This window comes from Euprymna scolopes, chromosome 5 (assembly GCF_053919585.1).
Source record: "Euprymna scolopes isolate OS-2025 chromosome 5, ASM5391958v1, whole genome shotgun sequence".
Classification (NCBI taxonomy): Eukaryota; Metazoa; Mollusca; class Cephalopoda; order Sepiida; family Sepiolidae; genus Euprymna; species Euprymna scolopes.
This window is the reverse complement of record NC_136486.1, coordinates 127645778-127664714: the sequence shown is the minus strand read 5'-3', so window position 1 is coordinate 127664714 and position 18937 is coordinate 127645778. Positions and strand designations below refer to the sequence as shown.

General features: G+C 31.7%; 1 protein-coding gene across 1 annotated transcript in view; it reads left to right on the top strand.

Annotated features, from left to right (window-relative positions):
• LOC145276968 (uncharacterized) overlaps nt 1–18937 on the top strand; it is a 925232-nt gene that overhangs the window by 406885 nt on the left and 499410 nt on the right. The window contains exon 5 of the mRNA XM_080128511.1: nt 12908–13433. Within this exon, the coding sequence (XP_079984637.1) occupies nt 12908–13433 (526 nt within the window). The remainder of the gene's footprint in view (nt 1–12907; nt 13434–18937) is intronic.

The window sequence follows — 18937 nt, the reverse complement described above, 5'->3', positions numbered from 1 at the left end:
AAAAACTTCAACGACTATATATATATATATATATAGTAACTGTTGTCATAATTTTAAACAGTTTTTAATTTTAAGAAATGACCTCTAACCTTATAACTATTTTGTATATATAATTTTATTTATTTGAGTAAAAAATTGTATTCTATAAAAAAAAGGGGGTAAATTTTATTCTGATAATTATTTTGGTTGGTTTTATTCACACACACACACACATATATATATATATATATATATATATATATATATAGTAATAATTTAAAATATTTAAAAAAATTATAGTTATATATATATATAGTAATAATTTAAAATATTTAAAAAAATTATAGTTATATATATATATTTGTTGTACTTTATATAATGGTAACTATTGTAATAATCTTATACAGTTTTTTAATTTAAAAAAACACTCTTTTTTTCTGATAAATATTTTGTATACATAATTTAATATATTATCAGTATAAAATTGTATTTTATAAAATATTATAATATTATAAACGCATACAGTCAAAACAATAGAGTAAATTTCACTCGATCACCTTTTTAATATCTTGAATGAGTTACATGGGGTTTGCTGATTGCATTATTTTCCATTTAAATGAGATTTTCTCTTTCAAGATTTAAAACAAAAAAATTTGAAAGAATTAGATAAAACATATTAAAATTTGATGAAATGCAGGACTTTCTTTCGTTCAAAATGGCGGAAATAAGTGGATGTGATTGAAATAAATTATATAACATTTTCTACCGCCATCAAAATTGTGATTGAAAACAAACCAGTTGAAAAATATTGTTTGAAGAAAATGAATATAAATTGTAAAATACAAAAATGATTGATTACATTATAACGAGAAATGATTTGAAACAAATTAATATATGCAAAAAAGAAATATAAAATATAAGTTAATATAAGCAAGGAATAAAACAAAAAGTTAGATTTATAACTGTATTTCTAATAATACATGCATCACTTGTAAATAATGGCAGCAATAATGATGGCAACAACAACAATAATAATATAATAATAATTCATATAAAATTGGCTTTGAAATAATAGTTGCTATAATAGAAAAAGCAAAAATTAATTATAAAAAAGGCATAATAATAAAACAATATAAAAAATATAAAGACTAAAGAAAATAGCAAGAGCTTTAATAATAATAACGAGGTTATCCAGCCAACCGTACTACTTTTCTAGGTTAAAATATTGAAGAAGATAAAACGAATCAAATCTGCTATTGTTTAAAACTCTGTAGGAATTTAATGTATAAATTTGATTTATTTTCTCAATAAAGCAGTAAGAAAAATATATGGTTCTACTTATCTCCCTTGCTAACTAACTCCATCTAAAAAGAAAAAAAAAAGTTTGGAGCTGAAAAACCAGTCTCCAAAATAAAAAAATCATTTATGATTAATACGAAAGTTGTAGATAATAATGAAATAATTTATAAATTATACAATAGCACTTCTGATATCGGTTCCATTTCTAAAGAGAAGGGAACTTAAATCAGTACTGGTTTGAGAAAACTAAATAATAGCAATAATAATAATAATGATGTGAAAACAAAATTATTTATTTAAATGTTTTTAATTAACAAAATAACACCAAAGGTTTTCTGATTGTAACATTTACATACATTCAATTCTCATATACATATATCCACACACACACACACACACACACCGAAGAGTGTTAAGGAGACTTGTCACTCATAATATATAACATATCAACTGCCATACTTTTTCTTTTTAATATGAAAGCAATACTATGGAAGTGGTAATTAGTAGTAGTAGTAGTAGTAGTAGTAGTAGAACTAAGTAGTAATAGTAACATTAATAAGTAGTGTTGTAACAAGAAGAAAAATAGCAACAAAAATAATACTAGGAATAATAGTGGTAGTGGTTGCAATAATAGTAGCAACAACAATAAAAAATTTGTTTGGCACCCAGTGGAAAATAGCAATAAAATAGTAATAATAATATAAGTTGTGGTATTGTTGTATAGCAACAACAACGCTAATACTTTGTTTGCCACCCAAAAGAAAAAATAACAATAAAATAGTAGCAATAATAATAATAATAATAATAATAATAATAATAATAATAATAATAATAATAATAATTTTTATACCAAGTGGGGGAAAAAAACAGTAAAATAAAAAAGAAAGTATGAGAATAAATTATTTTAAAATAAAACGCAACTTATTTTGTTGTTGTTATATTTCGCTCGGAGGAAATGAGAAAGAAACCTGCAGAGTATTTAATTGAAATGTTTATTTTTAAAATTTAAAGAAAATCTTGCTTGTTTTTTTTTTTAATTATTATTTCTTCAGCGGTAATAAATTATCCTTCGAAAATGAAGAGCTCTAGAAATTGAGTAATATTTATTTGCTAAAACATAATGTGAGCCACTCAATAACTTGTAACAAATTTCTAAAAATTCTGTTTCTTTTCATCATAAAGTGTGTGTGTGTGTGTATATATATATATATATATATATATATATATACTCTTAGAATGTTTATGAACTGTCAGAAGTTTAATTACGTCTAATTTAATTTGTTTACATAATGTGATCTGTATTTTAGTATACATCTTTATTCATACAAACGTTTTTGGCTACATATAGGCATACATGTTCCAGCTGACACTTTATTCAAAATCCAGCTTCCTCGGCTCTACTTGTTATTGAGCATTATCTTATAAACGCTCTAGATTCATTAGATTAACATCTATGAACTAATAGCCATGCAGGCACTAATATAACATGATGCATGTTGCTATTCAAACAATTTGTTCAGATATATTAAGAGGGGAAAGCATCCACGCAGAAATAAATCCGAAATAAAACCCATAAATATTTTAATATACTAAACAACTCAATTACTTATAAAATTTTCAATAGGATTAAAGTGTAGTATCTGTTTCGATATTACACTTCATCTTTTCTAGCCATGATTAGTGAAGGAGAAATCATTCTGGACTTAATTCATTTTAATTTTTGTCCTAATGTAGAGTACCTAGTAGATTTTTCTCGCATCAATAACCTACCTTGTATCTAACTTTGTTTTCGTGGGGAGGCAGGTCAGTAGGTACTTCAAAAATTATTGTTGACATATGGAGACTTTTGCTTTAATTTATTAGATATTAGCATTTTGTGAGCCTATTATATTTGTTAGTCTTTTATAATTTTAGAAAATGTATATTTTTTGTGTAAATTGTTTATAATTTGAAATTCATTCAAACAGTGTTAAAAAAGATTTCATTGTGTGAGTTATAAAAAGTAATTTTGACCCTTTACATATTAATTATAAATAATTATTTTTTTATACCTACAGACTAGTGTTTCATGCTTTCGCAATCACCAGTGCAGGAAGTGACGATTGTTACTGGTTAAATGATTCGAACCCTGTTATGAAGACACCTTTTACTCCATTAGGAAGGAACGTTACCTCTAGCCCACCAACAACTGCCACGCGAATTAAGGGAAATTCACATTTATAAAGCCAAATACAGGCAGAACGTTATTAAGACAGTCTACAGTGATCAAGCGACCGGGAATCGCGAACTTATTCTATATATATATATATATATATATATATATATATATATATATATATATATATATATATATATAAATATGAGAGGATAGTTTATTTTACTTGTGACATTGTGTGCAATATATATACTTAAAGCTCTATTATAAAAAAAAAATATTTGATTAATTTTAATTGTAACCAAACACGTCAAACAAAACTCTTAAAGTAGATAATGTTTGTAATGTCTTATTCTTAAACACAATCAAATATATAAAAGTTTTCTTCCAAAGTGGGTTCAGCTTTTTAATAGTTTAATAGTAGATTCAATCTCACTTCCGGTTTGATTTAGAAGTGAATGCAGAATAACAGTATATGAGAAAAATTATTTAAAAAAAAAAAAAAAGTCCTTCACTAATTCAATACTACTCCAGAGATAATATTGCGTAGCTAAAGTAACTAAAACCCTAGGAGTGTATATAGGTAGTTGAGTTTTTTATATTTAGCAGTTATTTATTTTTTTTTTTTTTAGAGAAACGGTTTTGTTGCCAGTCCATTAGTGGAAATATCGATAAATTGTTTGTAATTAGATATATATGAAGACTTAAAAGAAAATACACACATATTAAAAAAAAACACATCTTAATAGTGCAATAATAGGGTAAGCAATTATATACAACCCAGTATTGGCATACAGTGGTATAAATTCGAGTCAGTGTTAATGATCCTGTCAAATAAAGAATAAAAAAGACCCAGATATTTGTTCATGTATACTAAAAATTACATATGTATATTCAGATAGATAAAGAGAAAGCTTTGAAGTAGACACAGAAAACAAAAAGTTTTAAAGCAGATATAGCAAACTAAATTCAGAAACAAACTCTCGTATCCGACAAAAAAAAACAATGTTTTAATAAAACATGATCACCTCTACTTTAATAAATATATAATAATTTATTCATAAGTTTCCTAGTTGTGTTATGCTTTAAGTATGTTAGATTTGACAGGATAATTAGCAGCTAATTTGAGAAATTTTTTTAGTCTGATTTGATTTGGGGCTATATGATGGCATAAGTCAGTTTGTTTTGAATCCTGATAATCATATATTGAACCTAATAGGCCATTCAAAATCAAGGAAACTGTTAAAGTAAAGTTTATTCTGTGTATACAGTTGTTGGCTACTTTACTTCTACGATTTAATAAGTTTTGAGGGTCCTGAAGTTTAGAATTTCAAATTTCTCATTTATATATAATCTACACACACACACGTGTATATATTCTCTCTCTCTCTCTCTCTCTCTCTCTCTCTATATATATATATATATATATATATATATATATATATATATATATATATATATGCTTTCAACATTTCTTTTACTGACAGTTGACACCGTGTCACGAGACTGTTTTAGAAAGGTAGTTTTTATTATCTTTTCTCCGACTCAAGTAAAATATTTATTGACGAAAACGCTGCCTGTAAGAAGAAATTTTATGTCGCCAAAATATATCAGCCACATCATTATTAATTTTCTTATTACAAATAGTGAAAAGAGTGACTTTTCTCTTTAAATATGAGATAAAAACAAAGATGGTTCTGCAAAATCTATAACAAAATGAGTAACTTTTAAAATTTGGTTTTACTCGTTAAGAAAATAAAAAGCGACGTCAGCAGCTTAACCGATTTACTCGACTTTCAAGGGCGATTTTATTGGCAAAGGGCAAAGTTAAGTGGGACCGACAGAAAAATATAGGCAATTCTAGAGATCATATGTCTGTATATGCCTTGGTGATAATTTCTATTCTAGAATTTTAGAAAAGAAAACAATTTTGAAATATAATCGAAAAAATTCAAAGAAGGTTTATAAAAAAAAGTAATTGCTTGAAAAGGAAATACATGAAAAAGTGAAAGTTTTGTTTTAATGATAACTCTTCAGTTTTTGAAGATTAAAAAAATATCAAGCATAAAACGAATTTGTAAGAAAAAAAACTTCACTTTACTTATTTTATAGAATAATCCTCAAAGGATCTTCACAGACCTTTTGGATATACAATCCTTACATTTTCTTCAGTGTGTTGCAAATCTTCCCACTTTGGAGGCCTACTATAAGGTCTTTTACAAGAAAATTGCATAAAAAATAAGTTAAATGCAATTAATTGACTAAAAAAGACAATAAAAATTCATATCTTCATAAGATTTAATGATTTCCTCTAGTATTATTGTTCCAACCGGCAGTGGAATCTCTTGTTTTTGATAAAGGTAAAAAAAAAAAAAGTTTAGAAGTCAAAATGGTGTTATTTGAAATGCAGACGCTAAGGGATTACGTGTCCTCCTATGTGACACCAATCGTAAATACTTTTATGTCAACATTTGCACCTGAAATCCAATCTCAACGCAGGGTACGTGGAAACTGTTTTTTGGGGTTTGTTTTGTTTTTTGTTTTTTTTTTGCATTACTTTTTTTCTTCCTCATTATTCATCGTTTTCGTACATTTGCATTGTCTACTTTTTAAAACGGTTACAATTGATCGGTTTTGTTATATTTCTACTTATTTGTTTGGTGTACTTATTTATTTATTTATTTATTTATTTATTTATTTATACATGTACACAGATATCAACAAAACTAAAAGGCTAAAAATGGGGAGGAAGAAAATGCCAGTCTTCAAGAACTAAGATTAGATTTACTATCAACCTACAGAAAATACTGCATTCATGCTGTACATCCTTCTCCATAAAAATCCATCTATGCTTACAAAAAGAATTCATGGCATGTAAACCTTATTAAAACCTGTTGGGCTGGCATCCCTAAAGATTCTGACAATGGGCTATTCCTGACATCACATCCGGTGACCAGGTTCTGCTTTTCAGCAATCTGAACCCAAGACTCCGAGAGAGAGAGTCGTAACTTTACTTTGTTCTTCCGTTGAGTGGAGTTCCCATTTAACTAACATAGTTTCTGTATTTTCTGTTTAATATATTATTCATTTCACTATTTCCGGACCTTTTCGTTATTCTTTCCAACATTTACACCATAACAAAACCCCCATATTTTGTACATATGAGGGCATCACACACACACACACACACACACACACACACACACACTCCTAATTAATAAGATTTTTTATCTTTCACTTCTCTTTCTTAAGGAGCATTTCTGATTTATCCTATTTTTTCTCCACTTCGCACATTGATATCTCCAAACATTTCCTCAACCCAATTCTTTTTTGTTTCTCTACACCTCCCTCCTCCATCCTTTCACCTCTTTGTTTAATGATTCCCCAGTAACTCCTTTCCCCCCACACTGATAACCTTAAAAACGCCTATTTTTTTTTTCTTTCCCTTTTCGTTTTTTTTGTTTTTTGTTTTTTTTTTCCTACCTTTATTTTAAATGTATGGAGTATATGTCATATGACCCCTCTCCCCCACTTCCTTTAAATTTTATAACATTGTAAGCAAATATAACTTTTTATTTTTCTTAAATAGAGAATTGATTTCTTCTCTGGAAAGCAACCATTTTTTTAAGTGACCTGACGAGGACTTCTGATTGATCATCTGTTTGAAATATCAGCATGACCAGTGTCGCGACCTTGTAAATTTGTTTATATTAATCAAATATATCTTGCTCTTCTTTTATTGAGCACTTTTAATAACCTCATTAAATTCATTAGTTATCACTCGTGAATGCCTATAACTGGCTATATATATATGTGTGTGTGTGTGTGTGTGTGTGTGTGTGTGTGTGTGTGTGTGTGTGTGTGTGTGTGTGTGAATAAAATAATCAATACGAAAAATATATAAATGTTTATATCTTTTCTGTATTTATTTCCTGTGTGTTGACGTGTAGGAATACAAAAAGTCTTTTGAAAAAAACAAGAATGTTTCCTTCAAAAGCACATAATTTTCGACCGATCCTTCGATCTTCCTCAGTGTGAATATATATATATATATATATATATATATATATATATATATATATATATATATGTTTGAATTATTTGGATACTTGTTCTCATTTTGAGTGTTAGTTGCACAACGTTTCAGTCAATGCAACTTTCGATCTTCATCAGGTGTTAAAGTCGCCATGTTTTGGCAGGAAAGAAGAAGAGTGTAACTTGAAATTTTGGGTCTAGTTGGAAGTAAAGTTATACGGATAATAAAGATGATTAAATTATCAGGAAACCCTAGGGAGGTATTACTTCTAACGTATGATTAAAATAACTTAGAAGTAATAGACCCCTGGGGTTTCTTGATAATTTAATTATCTTTATGATCCGTGTAAACTTACTTCCAACTAGATCCAAAAATTCGAAACCTTGAAGTGCAGAGCTACCCCTCTTTTTTCTGTCAAAACCTGGCGACTTCAACACCTGACGAAGGTCGAAGGTTACAGCGACTGTAACGTTGTGCATATAATAGTCAAGATGAGAACAATTTTCTGATTAATCCAAATAATATAAACATTCATACCTCATCTAAAAAATTCAGAACTGTAATATATACATTTATTTTTTTACTGTTATTCTCCCCAAACAAGGCCCAGTTCTACTTGGACTTAGGGGGCTGCTATTTTTGACCAAATTTACAGGAACGCTATGTAAAGAGTTAAGCAGCGATATGTCTGTTCACATTACAATAGAAATTCTGTATGTCACTACAGTCAGGGAATCTGGAAGGAATTCCAAAGTCTAGCAGTCCGAGGTAAGATAAATTATGAAAAATATATACAATGAAAATATATACAGTTGGTGTAGTAGGATCTGCTTTTCCTTAATATGTAAATTCCCAAATCCCATGACGATGGGGAGGTCAAACATTGGTTGATTTAGCTATGTTGATCACAAATATAAAAGATCTGACACAGAAGTTCACATCTTTTATCCTCGCTTTTTGGTCTGAACCATTAAGGGGACAATATCGACCAATTTTGTTGACTTGCAATTGGTCTCTTTTCTATACAGAGCAGTTCTTTTGACATGTTTCTTTAAATTTTTTTATTCTTTTTTGATCAGATCTCTACAAATGTTTGGCAAATGCATTTTTCCTAATATTTTGGCATGTGTGCATATTTTAGTGCATTACATTTAAGCACAAGGGTAACATTTTCATAAACAAAATGTTCAAACATAATCTTTTCACACAAACGTGTCATTGTACCTGCGTGCACTATCGCTAGTGAGCGATCAAGAAAGAAATCAATTCATGTAAATCGTTTTTCTATACGTTCAGTCTGGTCTTCATTCTTTGGCCGTTGTTTTTCCATGTGCGTGGCTGTTGCATCATGTGCTGGTTGTAGATCGGCAGTTTAACTTATGTGAATAAAACTCAGGCATAAAATAACAGAGACTTGTTGCTGTTTTAAAGATTTCATTAGGGAGAAAAGTTCATTCACAAGGGGAGAGACCAAAAAGAGGTTAAAATTAATTCCTTCTTGCGTAATTTTCTTACTTAGCCTTAAAAATTGTCGACAAACAGATAGATCTTGAGGAAATATTCTCTAAGATTTCTACATTGTCGATATATCTGGCACGGTTGCTTCATCATCTCGAAATCTCTCAAAACTCTGACCGCTGACACGTGATCATTTATGTAATATCAACAACACCTGTTTCTAGCATGTTTTATCTAGGTAGCTGTCCATTAGCCTCCACCTCGTCTTATTCATGCTAGGTGCACTGGATCGATTTCCATTTGCTGCCAGGTTGTCCTGGCATGTACTTAATGTAACCTCACTAAAATTTATACTAGTTAATGTAATCTCTACTTACTGGCACAGGATCCCAATATATGACACAAATAAATCATGTTATATTTTATAAGGTTTTTAATTCGAATAAGAAACTGATAATTCTTCTACACTCTTTGTTCACTTCATATACACACGAATTTTCAGAGTGCAATTTGATATAACGATCTTTGATAAGTACTCTAAATACGATTTAATGTTATACTTACTATTTGTCGTGCATTTCACGTTTTTTTTTTTCTTATTTGTTTAAAGTTTTCCCATTTCCTTTCTTTTATGGTTAACTTTTATTTTTCTAAACAACATGGACCAACGTTTAACAAAATAAGTCGGGATTTTAGTTTATATATGTGTTGTGATGTAATTCAAACACATGACTACAGTTCAAGTATATTTAAAGAGGGCGAAGTTGGCAGTAGAGAGTTGAAGCTGCGAGTTAGAAATGGAAACTCATTGCCAACCCTAAGCGATTGTTCTTGGCCTCCGGGCCGGGATCAAAGTGTAGTATCTTTTCTGGCAGATACTGCAAGCAAAGACCATATGTGGGGGCGACCCCACATAAAAGACCTTGGTCAATGTAGGGGAATCTCTTCATACCAATTGTCACTATCCAGCTCCCCTACTCCCCGGGGAGTTGGTCCCCATTTCCCCTTCACTCCTCACATTAAAAATCGGCCTTGTGCCGAATTTGCTCGGTGGGGGAGCAAATAAATATCTTGGCCTTCTGGCTGGGATCAAAGTGTAGTATCTGTTCCGGCAGATACTGCAAGCAAAGATCATATGTGGGGTCGCCCCCACATATAAGACCTTGGTCAATGTAGGGGAATATCTTGGCCTTCGGGCCGGGATCAAAGTGTAGTATCTGTTCTTAAGATGCTGCACTTAAGATAATTTGTACCAGTCAATGGAGGGGAAACCCTCTATACTGGGACAATTATTATTTTTGGTCACAACCAGAGTGTCCCCTTTTTACCCTACTTTTAGGGGAGCTGGTTTTCCCCCACATTAAAAAAACGGTGTTGTGCCTAATTTGCTTTGGTGGGAAAGCAAATAAATACCCTAAGCGATTTAGTGGTCGACTTAGTTACGAGTTGTTACTATGTGATATAGTTCCTATTCCTGTACTTATCGGAATAAATCTATTTCACATTATTATATCTGTGTATTGTTTTGAACTCAATGAGACATCAATATATTATGTAACTTTTATTTTTTTACTGCTGGTACCTCAGTAGAGATATGGAGTAGCATGTTATCAATACTGCTATATCTTTAAACAGGTCTTTCCTTCCCTTGCTTATGAGATCTGACTAAAACTCCTTCCTGCTAATCGTCACACGTGGTCCTTATTTTCGTCTCTTGACTCCTGCTCAAGCTATTCATTCAATACCGTGCATGTTAGTTGTAGTGTTGTTTTCCTATTAAAAATCCACAAGGTATGGTGCTTTATAATTGACCCTACACGGAGTTCTCTGCCTGCAGAAATGGGAGGTTGTGAACTTTTTTTTTTTTTTTTTTTATCTTGGCGGCATGATCTAGTAGAAGTAGCAGATATGAATTAAGTTTGCCTTCACATGTATGGACGGCATGAAGAAAGTTTGAACTTCTTCACATTTTAACATGCCAGTATTTTCACATACTTTGGTCGAGTTTTAACAGCTGTCGCTAATATACTTCAGAATATTACTACAGATTACTAACACACACACACGCACACATATAAATATATATTTTTATTTGTTTTTACATAAGTAGTAATATATTGTGACACAGTCGTGATCATGTTTTGGTCAGCTAGTTTTTAGAAACTAGAGATTTCTTCGGGCAGTCTCGCATATATGAAAACAAATTTTGCAATGCTTTCATATATGCAAGACCGCCTAAAGAGGTCTCTAATTTCTAAAAACTAGCTAGCTGAAACCTGCTCATGACTGTGTAGCAATATATTACTGCTTATGTAAAAACAAATAAAAATATACCTTGCTCTACTTCAGTATTGAGCACTCTTGTATTAACCTCGTTATACTTCACTGGTTACCTTACCTCTGAACAATAACAACCTTAAAATCACACACACACATATATATGTATGTGTGTGTGTGTGTGTTACCGACATACGAGCACTGCCACAACAACTAAATTGTTCGGAAATCCACACAGATTATTTGTTTATAGTGGTATAGAACCAGCCACACTTTTTAGTACAACTGCTAATCTTTGTCGGTGCAATGGCTGCCATAAGACAGAGCATACAGTAAACCTCAGATTTTGCATCAGACTTTTTTCTCTTCTCATGTCTTTTTTTTTTTTTTTCTCTACACATGTCTTAACGAAGACTGGGTGGGCATTTCTCTCGATGAATTAAATGTGCCCCCAGATACTAACCTGGAAATTTCTATGACTCAGCACAGTACATACAGCGCTTAGTTTTCCTAAATAGTCATCTTAACTTTGGTGGTCTGGCAAGAATCAGTGTGTCAATGTGATTTTGCATATATATATATATATATATATATATATATATATATATATATATATATATATATATATATATATATATATATATATATGGTGATAGATAGTAAGATTGAACACCTAAAATAAGTTTAAAATAGTAAAATAGGTTTAAGACTCCCAGAATCCATACTAAAATTGTCTGCAATAGTGAATAAGTACTTTGCTAAATCCAGTTGTAGTTGGAGGATGAAGATGTAATCCTTAGTGCGGGCGACATTCAAAATAGAATTACAAATTATTTGAGCCTTTTACCCAGTCATGGCTGATGGAACGAGAGCATGCTACTCCGGTAGGTTAAAGAGATCTGTTCAAAATTCTGTGCAGATTACTAAATTCAACCAGTTTTCATCAAACAGAAAAAGAATCACGTTGTTTTTTCGAGGGTGACAATTTTATAGTTCCATTCTGTCATACAGTATAACAAACAGTTCAACAAACGCAGACATATAACAATTTACAGTCTCTCTGGGGAGGTTATTCAGGTCAAAAGAGTAACATAACTTCGTCCATCGGTTGGTCTTGATTGACGGGTCCTTAAAAGCTGCAATGAAGGTTCATCCCAAGGAACAATAATCGACACTTGGATTATATTTTCATGAACCTTTTATTTCTTGATTTTCCCCAACTTCGGAGTTGGAAGCATTTCCTTATGTCTACATTTTTGCTATTTCCTACGCCCGACAGCTTCCTCAGCATACGGAGACCATTATAATGTGTTTGTTTATGCATTTATTTACAGTCGTCATAAATCAATAGTCGACAAATGAAGGGATTCAAGCAGTGTGTGTGTATATCGTGCTTTGTGTGTGCATGCTTATTACTATGTATGTGTGAGTAGATGTAAACGTTTAATCTCTTTTATTTTGTTTTTTATACTTAAGCAACGCCAGGTACCCCTGCTAGTATCGAATCAAAATAGTAAAGTTTAAATGTTTGTTATATTTCGAGGATAAACCTCGTTCTCAAAAAATCTTCAATGTGGTTAATGTTTTTAAACTACAACTCACTTTTAACATTTTGTTTTCCATGTCTCTAAAGACATTTCAGTATTTGTAGTAGTTTTCAAGCTTATTCATTTTTTAAAATATTTTTTTTTTGTTCCTTTTAGGAAATCCAGCCAGCACTAGTTGGGGCCACAGCTGGAGCCCCCCTAGTAGAGCCTACCACATCCCAACCGCCATTGCCTCCGCCGCGACGAAAGCATAAGAAGGACGACTCCGCTCGCAAAAAGGCCACACCGCCTGTGAAAGGGTCAGAGGCCGTTCGCAAAGAGGCTGCGGCACATGCAAATGCGGCTATTGCATCTAAACACAAGCAGCGTGAACAAGTGAAACGAGCCAAGTCTGTGCCAGAGTCGGATAAGCAAGAACATATCCAGCGTGTAGTGTCTTTGCCAGGAGAAGAAGAAGAGGGAGAGCAGCAAAGGATTCCTCCACCTTCCGCTGTCGGACCTGGAAATGCCAAGCCAGAAGGTCCTCCTCTTCCTCCTCCTCAGCAGAAACAGCCAACGTCTTTAAAAACTCCCGTGCCATCAAAGCGGGAAGAGCGAAAGGCACGGAAAGAGGCAGAGGACAATGTTGACTCCAGCGTAGTTTTTCCTTGCCAGTCTTCAGCTGGTTCTTCAAGACTTAGAGGTAAGGCAACAATCTAAACAAAAAATAAATAAAACACGTGACTAGAGAATTCTTATTCCCTTTGCAGCAGTAATTTGGCTTCTTCTCGTTCAGAAAATGTTGTGTAGACCACTAGATAAATTTACCAAAGACTGCAGAAATAGTTGTATATTGATCATGACATGGCAATAAAAAAAAAAATAGATTCGCCGAGTTTTTAAACAGATCAACAATCTTATTACATTATCAACTTGTTTTCAAACTAGAAAATCAATATTTTTGAAACGTTCATAATTTGTAATAATAAAGTGACATATTTTGCAACCTGTCTTTGATTAAAAACCTTTTTTCTAAAATAACTATTATTCCTTGGCGAAAATCAGGCTGATTGCAATAAAAGATTGATTGCAAATTTCATACACCATCAAATATTGTGCGAATAATTAGTATTCATTAACTAGTATTAAAATAAAAGGAATAACTAGTATTAAAAACATGTTTAGCTGAAATATATATATATAGCACTATTATATAAACGCGGTAAGGATTCACTGGATTAACAAAACCTCACCCGAATCTATATATATATATATATATATATATATGATTCGGGTGAGGTTTTGTTAATCCAGTGAATCCTTACCGCGTTTATATAATAGTACTCAATAACAAGTTGAGCCATATATTTGTTTGCTATAAGTTTGTTTTTTGTTTTTTTATTTAGGTAAACATTTTGGTTATACGTTAGCAGACATGTTTCAGCTCTAGTTGGAAATCAACTGAACTTCATTGGCCACATTTTTATGAATACCTTCATGCTAAGAATGTGACATGAAGAAGTTCAACTAAAACATGTTTGCAGATGTGTAGCCAAAAATGTTTTCATAAGTAAAAACTGTGTATTTAGGCAGCAATTTTCATTTAAACAAACATTGTTTAAAATATAAGAAAGCTTCTTTTTAATTATATCTTTTTAATTTTTAGTTTTGTCTTTTTTTTTTTTGTCTTTTTGTTTTCTCTCTTTGTTTTTGTGTAAAAAGCGAACAAATTAATGTAAGTTCCATATTTTGCGTCCCACTGTCTGCAAATACTGATCCTGTGCAGCTTTTCCAGTTTTCCCAGCCTGCTTGTTCGTTTGCTCCCTCACCAGAAGATGATACGATACCAGATGGAAAACATTTGTGAAACTTAAGAAACTGTATATTAATTTTTGGATTTCACACCAAAAAGATAAGAAAAAAAAAAAAAAGATAATTAAACAGAAGCTCACCGATATTTTTAAAAATGTATGTTTAATTAAAAACTTTTGCCTAAATACAATTTTTATATATGAAAACATTTTGGCTACACATCTGAAAACATGCGTTAGCCGAACTTCTTCAGGCCAAGTTCTTAGCATGAAGATATTGATAAGAATGTGGCCAAGGAAGTTCATCTGATTTTCAGCAAGAGCTGAATCATGTCTGCAAATGTATAACCAAAATGTTTACATGAATTAAAAGAAAACTTATAGTGAATAAATGTATAGCTCAACTTGTTATTGAGAACTATTATATAGACTCAGTGTAAAAATTCACTGGATTAACAAAACCTCACCGGAATTTTTTATATATATATATATATATATATATATATATATATATATTTTTTTTTTTTTTTTTTTTTTTTTTTTTTTCAGTTAAATATATTTTTATAATTTATTAGTTATTCCCATAATATTTAATGGTATATAAAAGTTGCGGTTAATCTTTTATTTTAAACAATAATTTTTACATAAATAAAAATGTATACTAAATAAATCTGTAAAATTTCATCAAATATATAATCTTACTACACAGATCAAATTCTTTATGCATATTAGTAGATATGCCACAAAATAACTCTTTATGACCAGTCTGTTACAATTATTCATGCAATTTATTTTTTCAAATCAAGTTCAATATCCTATGTGAAATTTTATTAGTGTATTTTATTATGAAATTTTGCTACGTTCTTCATCACAATTTTTCTTTTTTTTTACATTTTGTGACATAAAAATCTAATCTAATCAACATTTTGAATGTAAAAATTGAACACAACGATCAAGAAACAAAGTGATTATATTTTTTTAAATTAGATTTCTTCAAAGCGTTTTCCTTGTGTTCATTTTTCTTATTAAGTTAACTGCTTCAAACAGCTTGTCATTATGCTTCTTAATTTTTATGCTTTTCTTTCATTATTTTGTTGATAAATCAATTACAAACACAAATTCATATCTGAAAACAAAATTACACTGGTTTACAAATAAAACATGTTCCTCTGAGGCAAGCATCGGAACGGGTATTTATTTTATTTATGCTTTTCTGTAAAAATAATTTGATATGGTGAATTTAAATTGTTACGTATTAATGATCTTATGTCGGTGGCGATTAAGTTAGCTAGTGTTGATTTGGACAAGGGTCGCACTGAGTATCTGATAATAATCCAAATCTGCAAATCAGAAATGTTCCCAGAGTTGAGTCAAAGATGGCTGACATGTAAGGTCAGAGCTAAATAACATAGACAAAACAAAGTGATATGAGGAATGACGTCACGTTTTTCAAACTGCGAGAAGCAAAGGTTTTCAAATCTGTCTGTCTGTGGGATTGAATACTTTGAGTCTGCTGTGGGTTGCGCAAGCAGTTGGCCAATAATGTGGAAAACTTTGATAACCGCTAACTGCGAAATGTCTCAGTCCAGGCATTACTCACTTTATTTAAGCTCAGCAGCAGCAGTAGCCCGTCATATTTTGACAATGACACAGATGAGTATACTTAACACCCATGTCGCTGCCGCATTACAACTGACGCATATGAAGGCCACTTCAGTAGGTGAAGGTACTGGATCCAGCTTGCACAACCTCTTGTCTGTCCAGAACCACATTTCTCTTCCTTATGACATCTGTATGCCCGCCATGACACACAATTTTGAGCCTTTTATCTCCAGTTATTGCACTCATTGATACTTTTTAGATGTCTCTTGAACACGTCTTTGTAGCATAGTCATGGTGCTCCAGCTTTCCTTGAGCCTTCTTTTAGCTTTCTACAAGAATTAGCTTTATCTCATTTAAGTTAGGCAGTAACTAAATCATTAACTAAGAGAGCATCAATCTCTTCTGAGTTAATTCTCTCCAACATAAAACTTTGAAGAAAACTCAGCAAACGTCTCCTTGTGTGTTTCCTTTCTTCATGCAAAGAAGTTCGTTGGTTGTTTATGACATATCAATCCTTTTCAGGTTATTTAATGCCGAATCCAAAGATTTTGAAGAAAAATATTTAATAGAATATTTGTTGTTTTCAAGTCGGTGTCTACTTAACCCATAGTTAGGACCCTAACAGGTACTACCACTCCGGGTCAGAATGAACCTGGGAGCAATGGCAATTAAAGGGTGGCTCCACACTCCCCAAAGCCCACAAGCTTAGGCCTTACCACTGGATATAGTTTAAGGTCATATCCAGGACCTGAAAAGAAGTAGAATGCATGTAAATGACCAACACATGTGAACTCTATGTATGAAACAGCTGGGAAAAACAAAGGTTTTCAAATTAGTCTGTCTGTGGTAGCCCTCGAATAATGTGAGTCTGCCATGGGTTGTGCAAGGCAGTTGGCCAATAATGTAGAAAACTTTGATAACCACTAAGTGCCAACTGTTACTTTGATGTCTCTGTCCATACACTACTCATTTATTAAAGTTAGAAAGTAACAAAATAACTAAATAATTAGCTAAGAGAACATTAATCACTTACTCTCTCTCTCTTTCCTGAGTAAATTTTCTCCAAAATAAAACCTTGAAGAAAACTTGGCGAATACCTCCTTTGTGTCCCTTTCTCCATAAAAAGAAGTAGAAAGCATGTCCAATAAGAAATACATCCCACTCTCATCTAAGAACATCGAAACTCTCTCTAAAGATGTAAGATATCCTCATATTTCATTCCTAATGAGCCTATTGCTAGACGTCTCATTCCTTGTTTATTACCAAGCAACCTCCCTCCTCTTCTGGTGAGAAGCATTAGACTTCAAAACGCCTAGGTATAAAAAGCTTTTATAACCTCTGCTCCTATTGATGTATCTTCCTTATTGAATTGATAAATAAATCTATATGCACTAGTATATATTCCCCCCCCCCCCACACTTTACATGTTGAACTTTTTATTATCTCAATAAGTTTCCATTTAAAGAATCCTTCAATACCTCTTTGATCCCCTCATATATATATATATATATATATATATATATATATATACATATATATGTGAATGAGAGAGATGAAAAGTATTTCTAGATGATTTTATTAATAAGAAATAGATTAATAGAAAACATAAAAGCATATATATAATAGATGTTATATTTTTCGAACAGTCCTCTCTCTTTATCAAAAAAAATGTATTTTAACTGAATGAAAAACATTTAAAGTATTTTTTCGTATACTGTTTGGGTTTACGTTTATCATCATCATACAGCCCCTCATAGAAGAGTTTTGTTGCTTTATCCTCCGGTGTTGTAACTTTCCACGCTCATGTGGAAAGTTTCCCCACAAGTAATACATGGGTAGTTACCAGGGTTATGCCCCTGGTTATATTTCTTTTTTAGACCTGGCATTTATTTTTGCTTCTACTTCTGCCTTTCTTTTGTGAAGGCTACTGCACCAGCAACTTCGGTCTGCTGCTAGCTCTTCCCCAAGTTTTCTTGTTCATATTTATTGCCTCTAGGTGGCGCTTTATCACATCTTTGTAGTGAAGTGTTTGCCCACCAATCTTTCTGTACCCATTTTCCAAATCTCCCTACAATAATATTTTGGGGATGTAATTGTTTTCCATTCTGGCCATAGGTTCAGTCCATCACAGTTGTGTGGTGACGAGTACGGTTTCTATGCTGTCCATGTTGGCTCTGTTGAGTACTTTGGCTTTCAAACGTATTTCATATGTATTTCAGTTTGAAATTCAATTCAATCAATGCTTCTAACACGGAAAAAACTACCATTAAATATATATATATATATATATATATATATATATATATATGGCCTACACATACACACAGGTTTACGTTTATATGTTAAAATGTATAACTAAAAAAACAAGATCACGAGCGATGAGTAAAAATGGATATTAATTCTATAAAGGGCAACTGTCTGTGTGCATATGTGTTTATATATCCAGCTAAAAGTAAAAAAAACAAAAAATACGAAACAAACACCCGCAAAGTTGGTATATTAATGATCAGCATTGCCCTGGATAGATATAAAAAAAATTAGAAAAAAATTTCATTCTCTAAGGGTCAACTTAACTTACAGATGAGAAAAAGGCGGTTAAGGAGAGGGAGGAGGATAGAGACATGAACAGATAAAGGTAGGTAGAAGATTTAATAGAAATAAGTTACACTTTTGTCCCGGGAAGCGTCGGGTAGCCCTGCTAGTCTTATATGAAATCAGCGCTTCAAAATTAGATTTAAATGCCTATTTTTATGCTTACCTCAATTTAATTGTAAACCAGAGTTATGGGGCATTC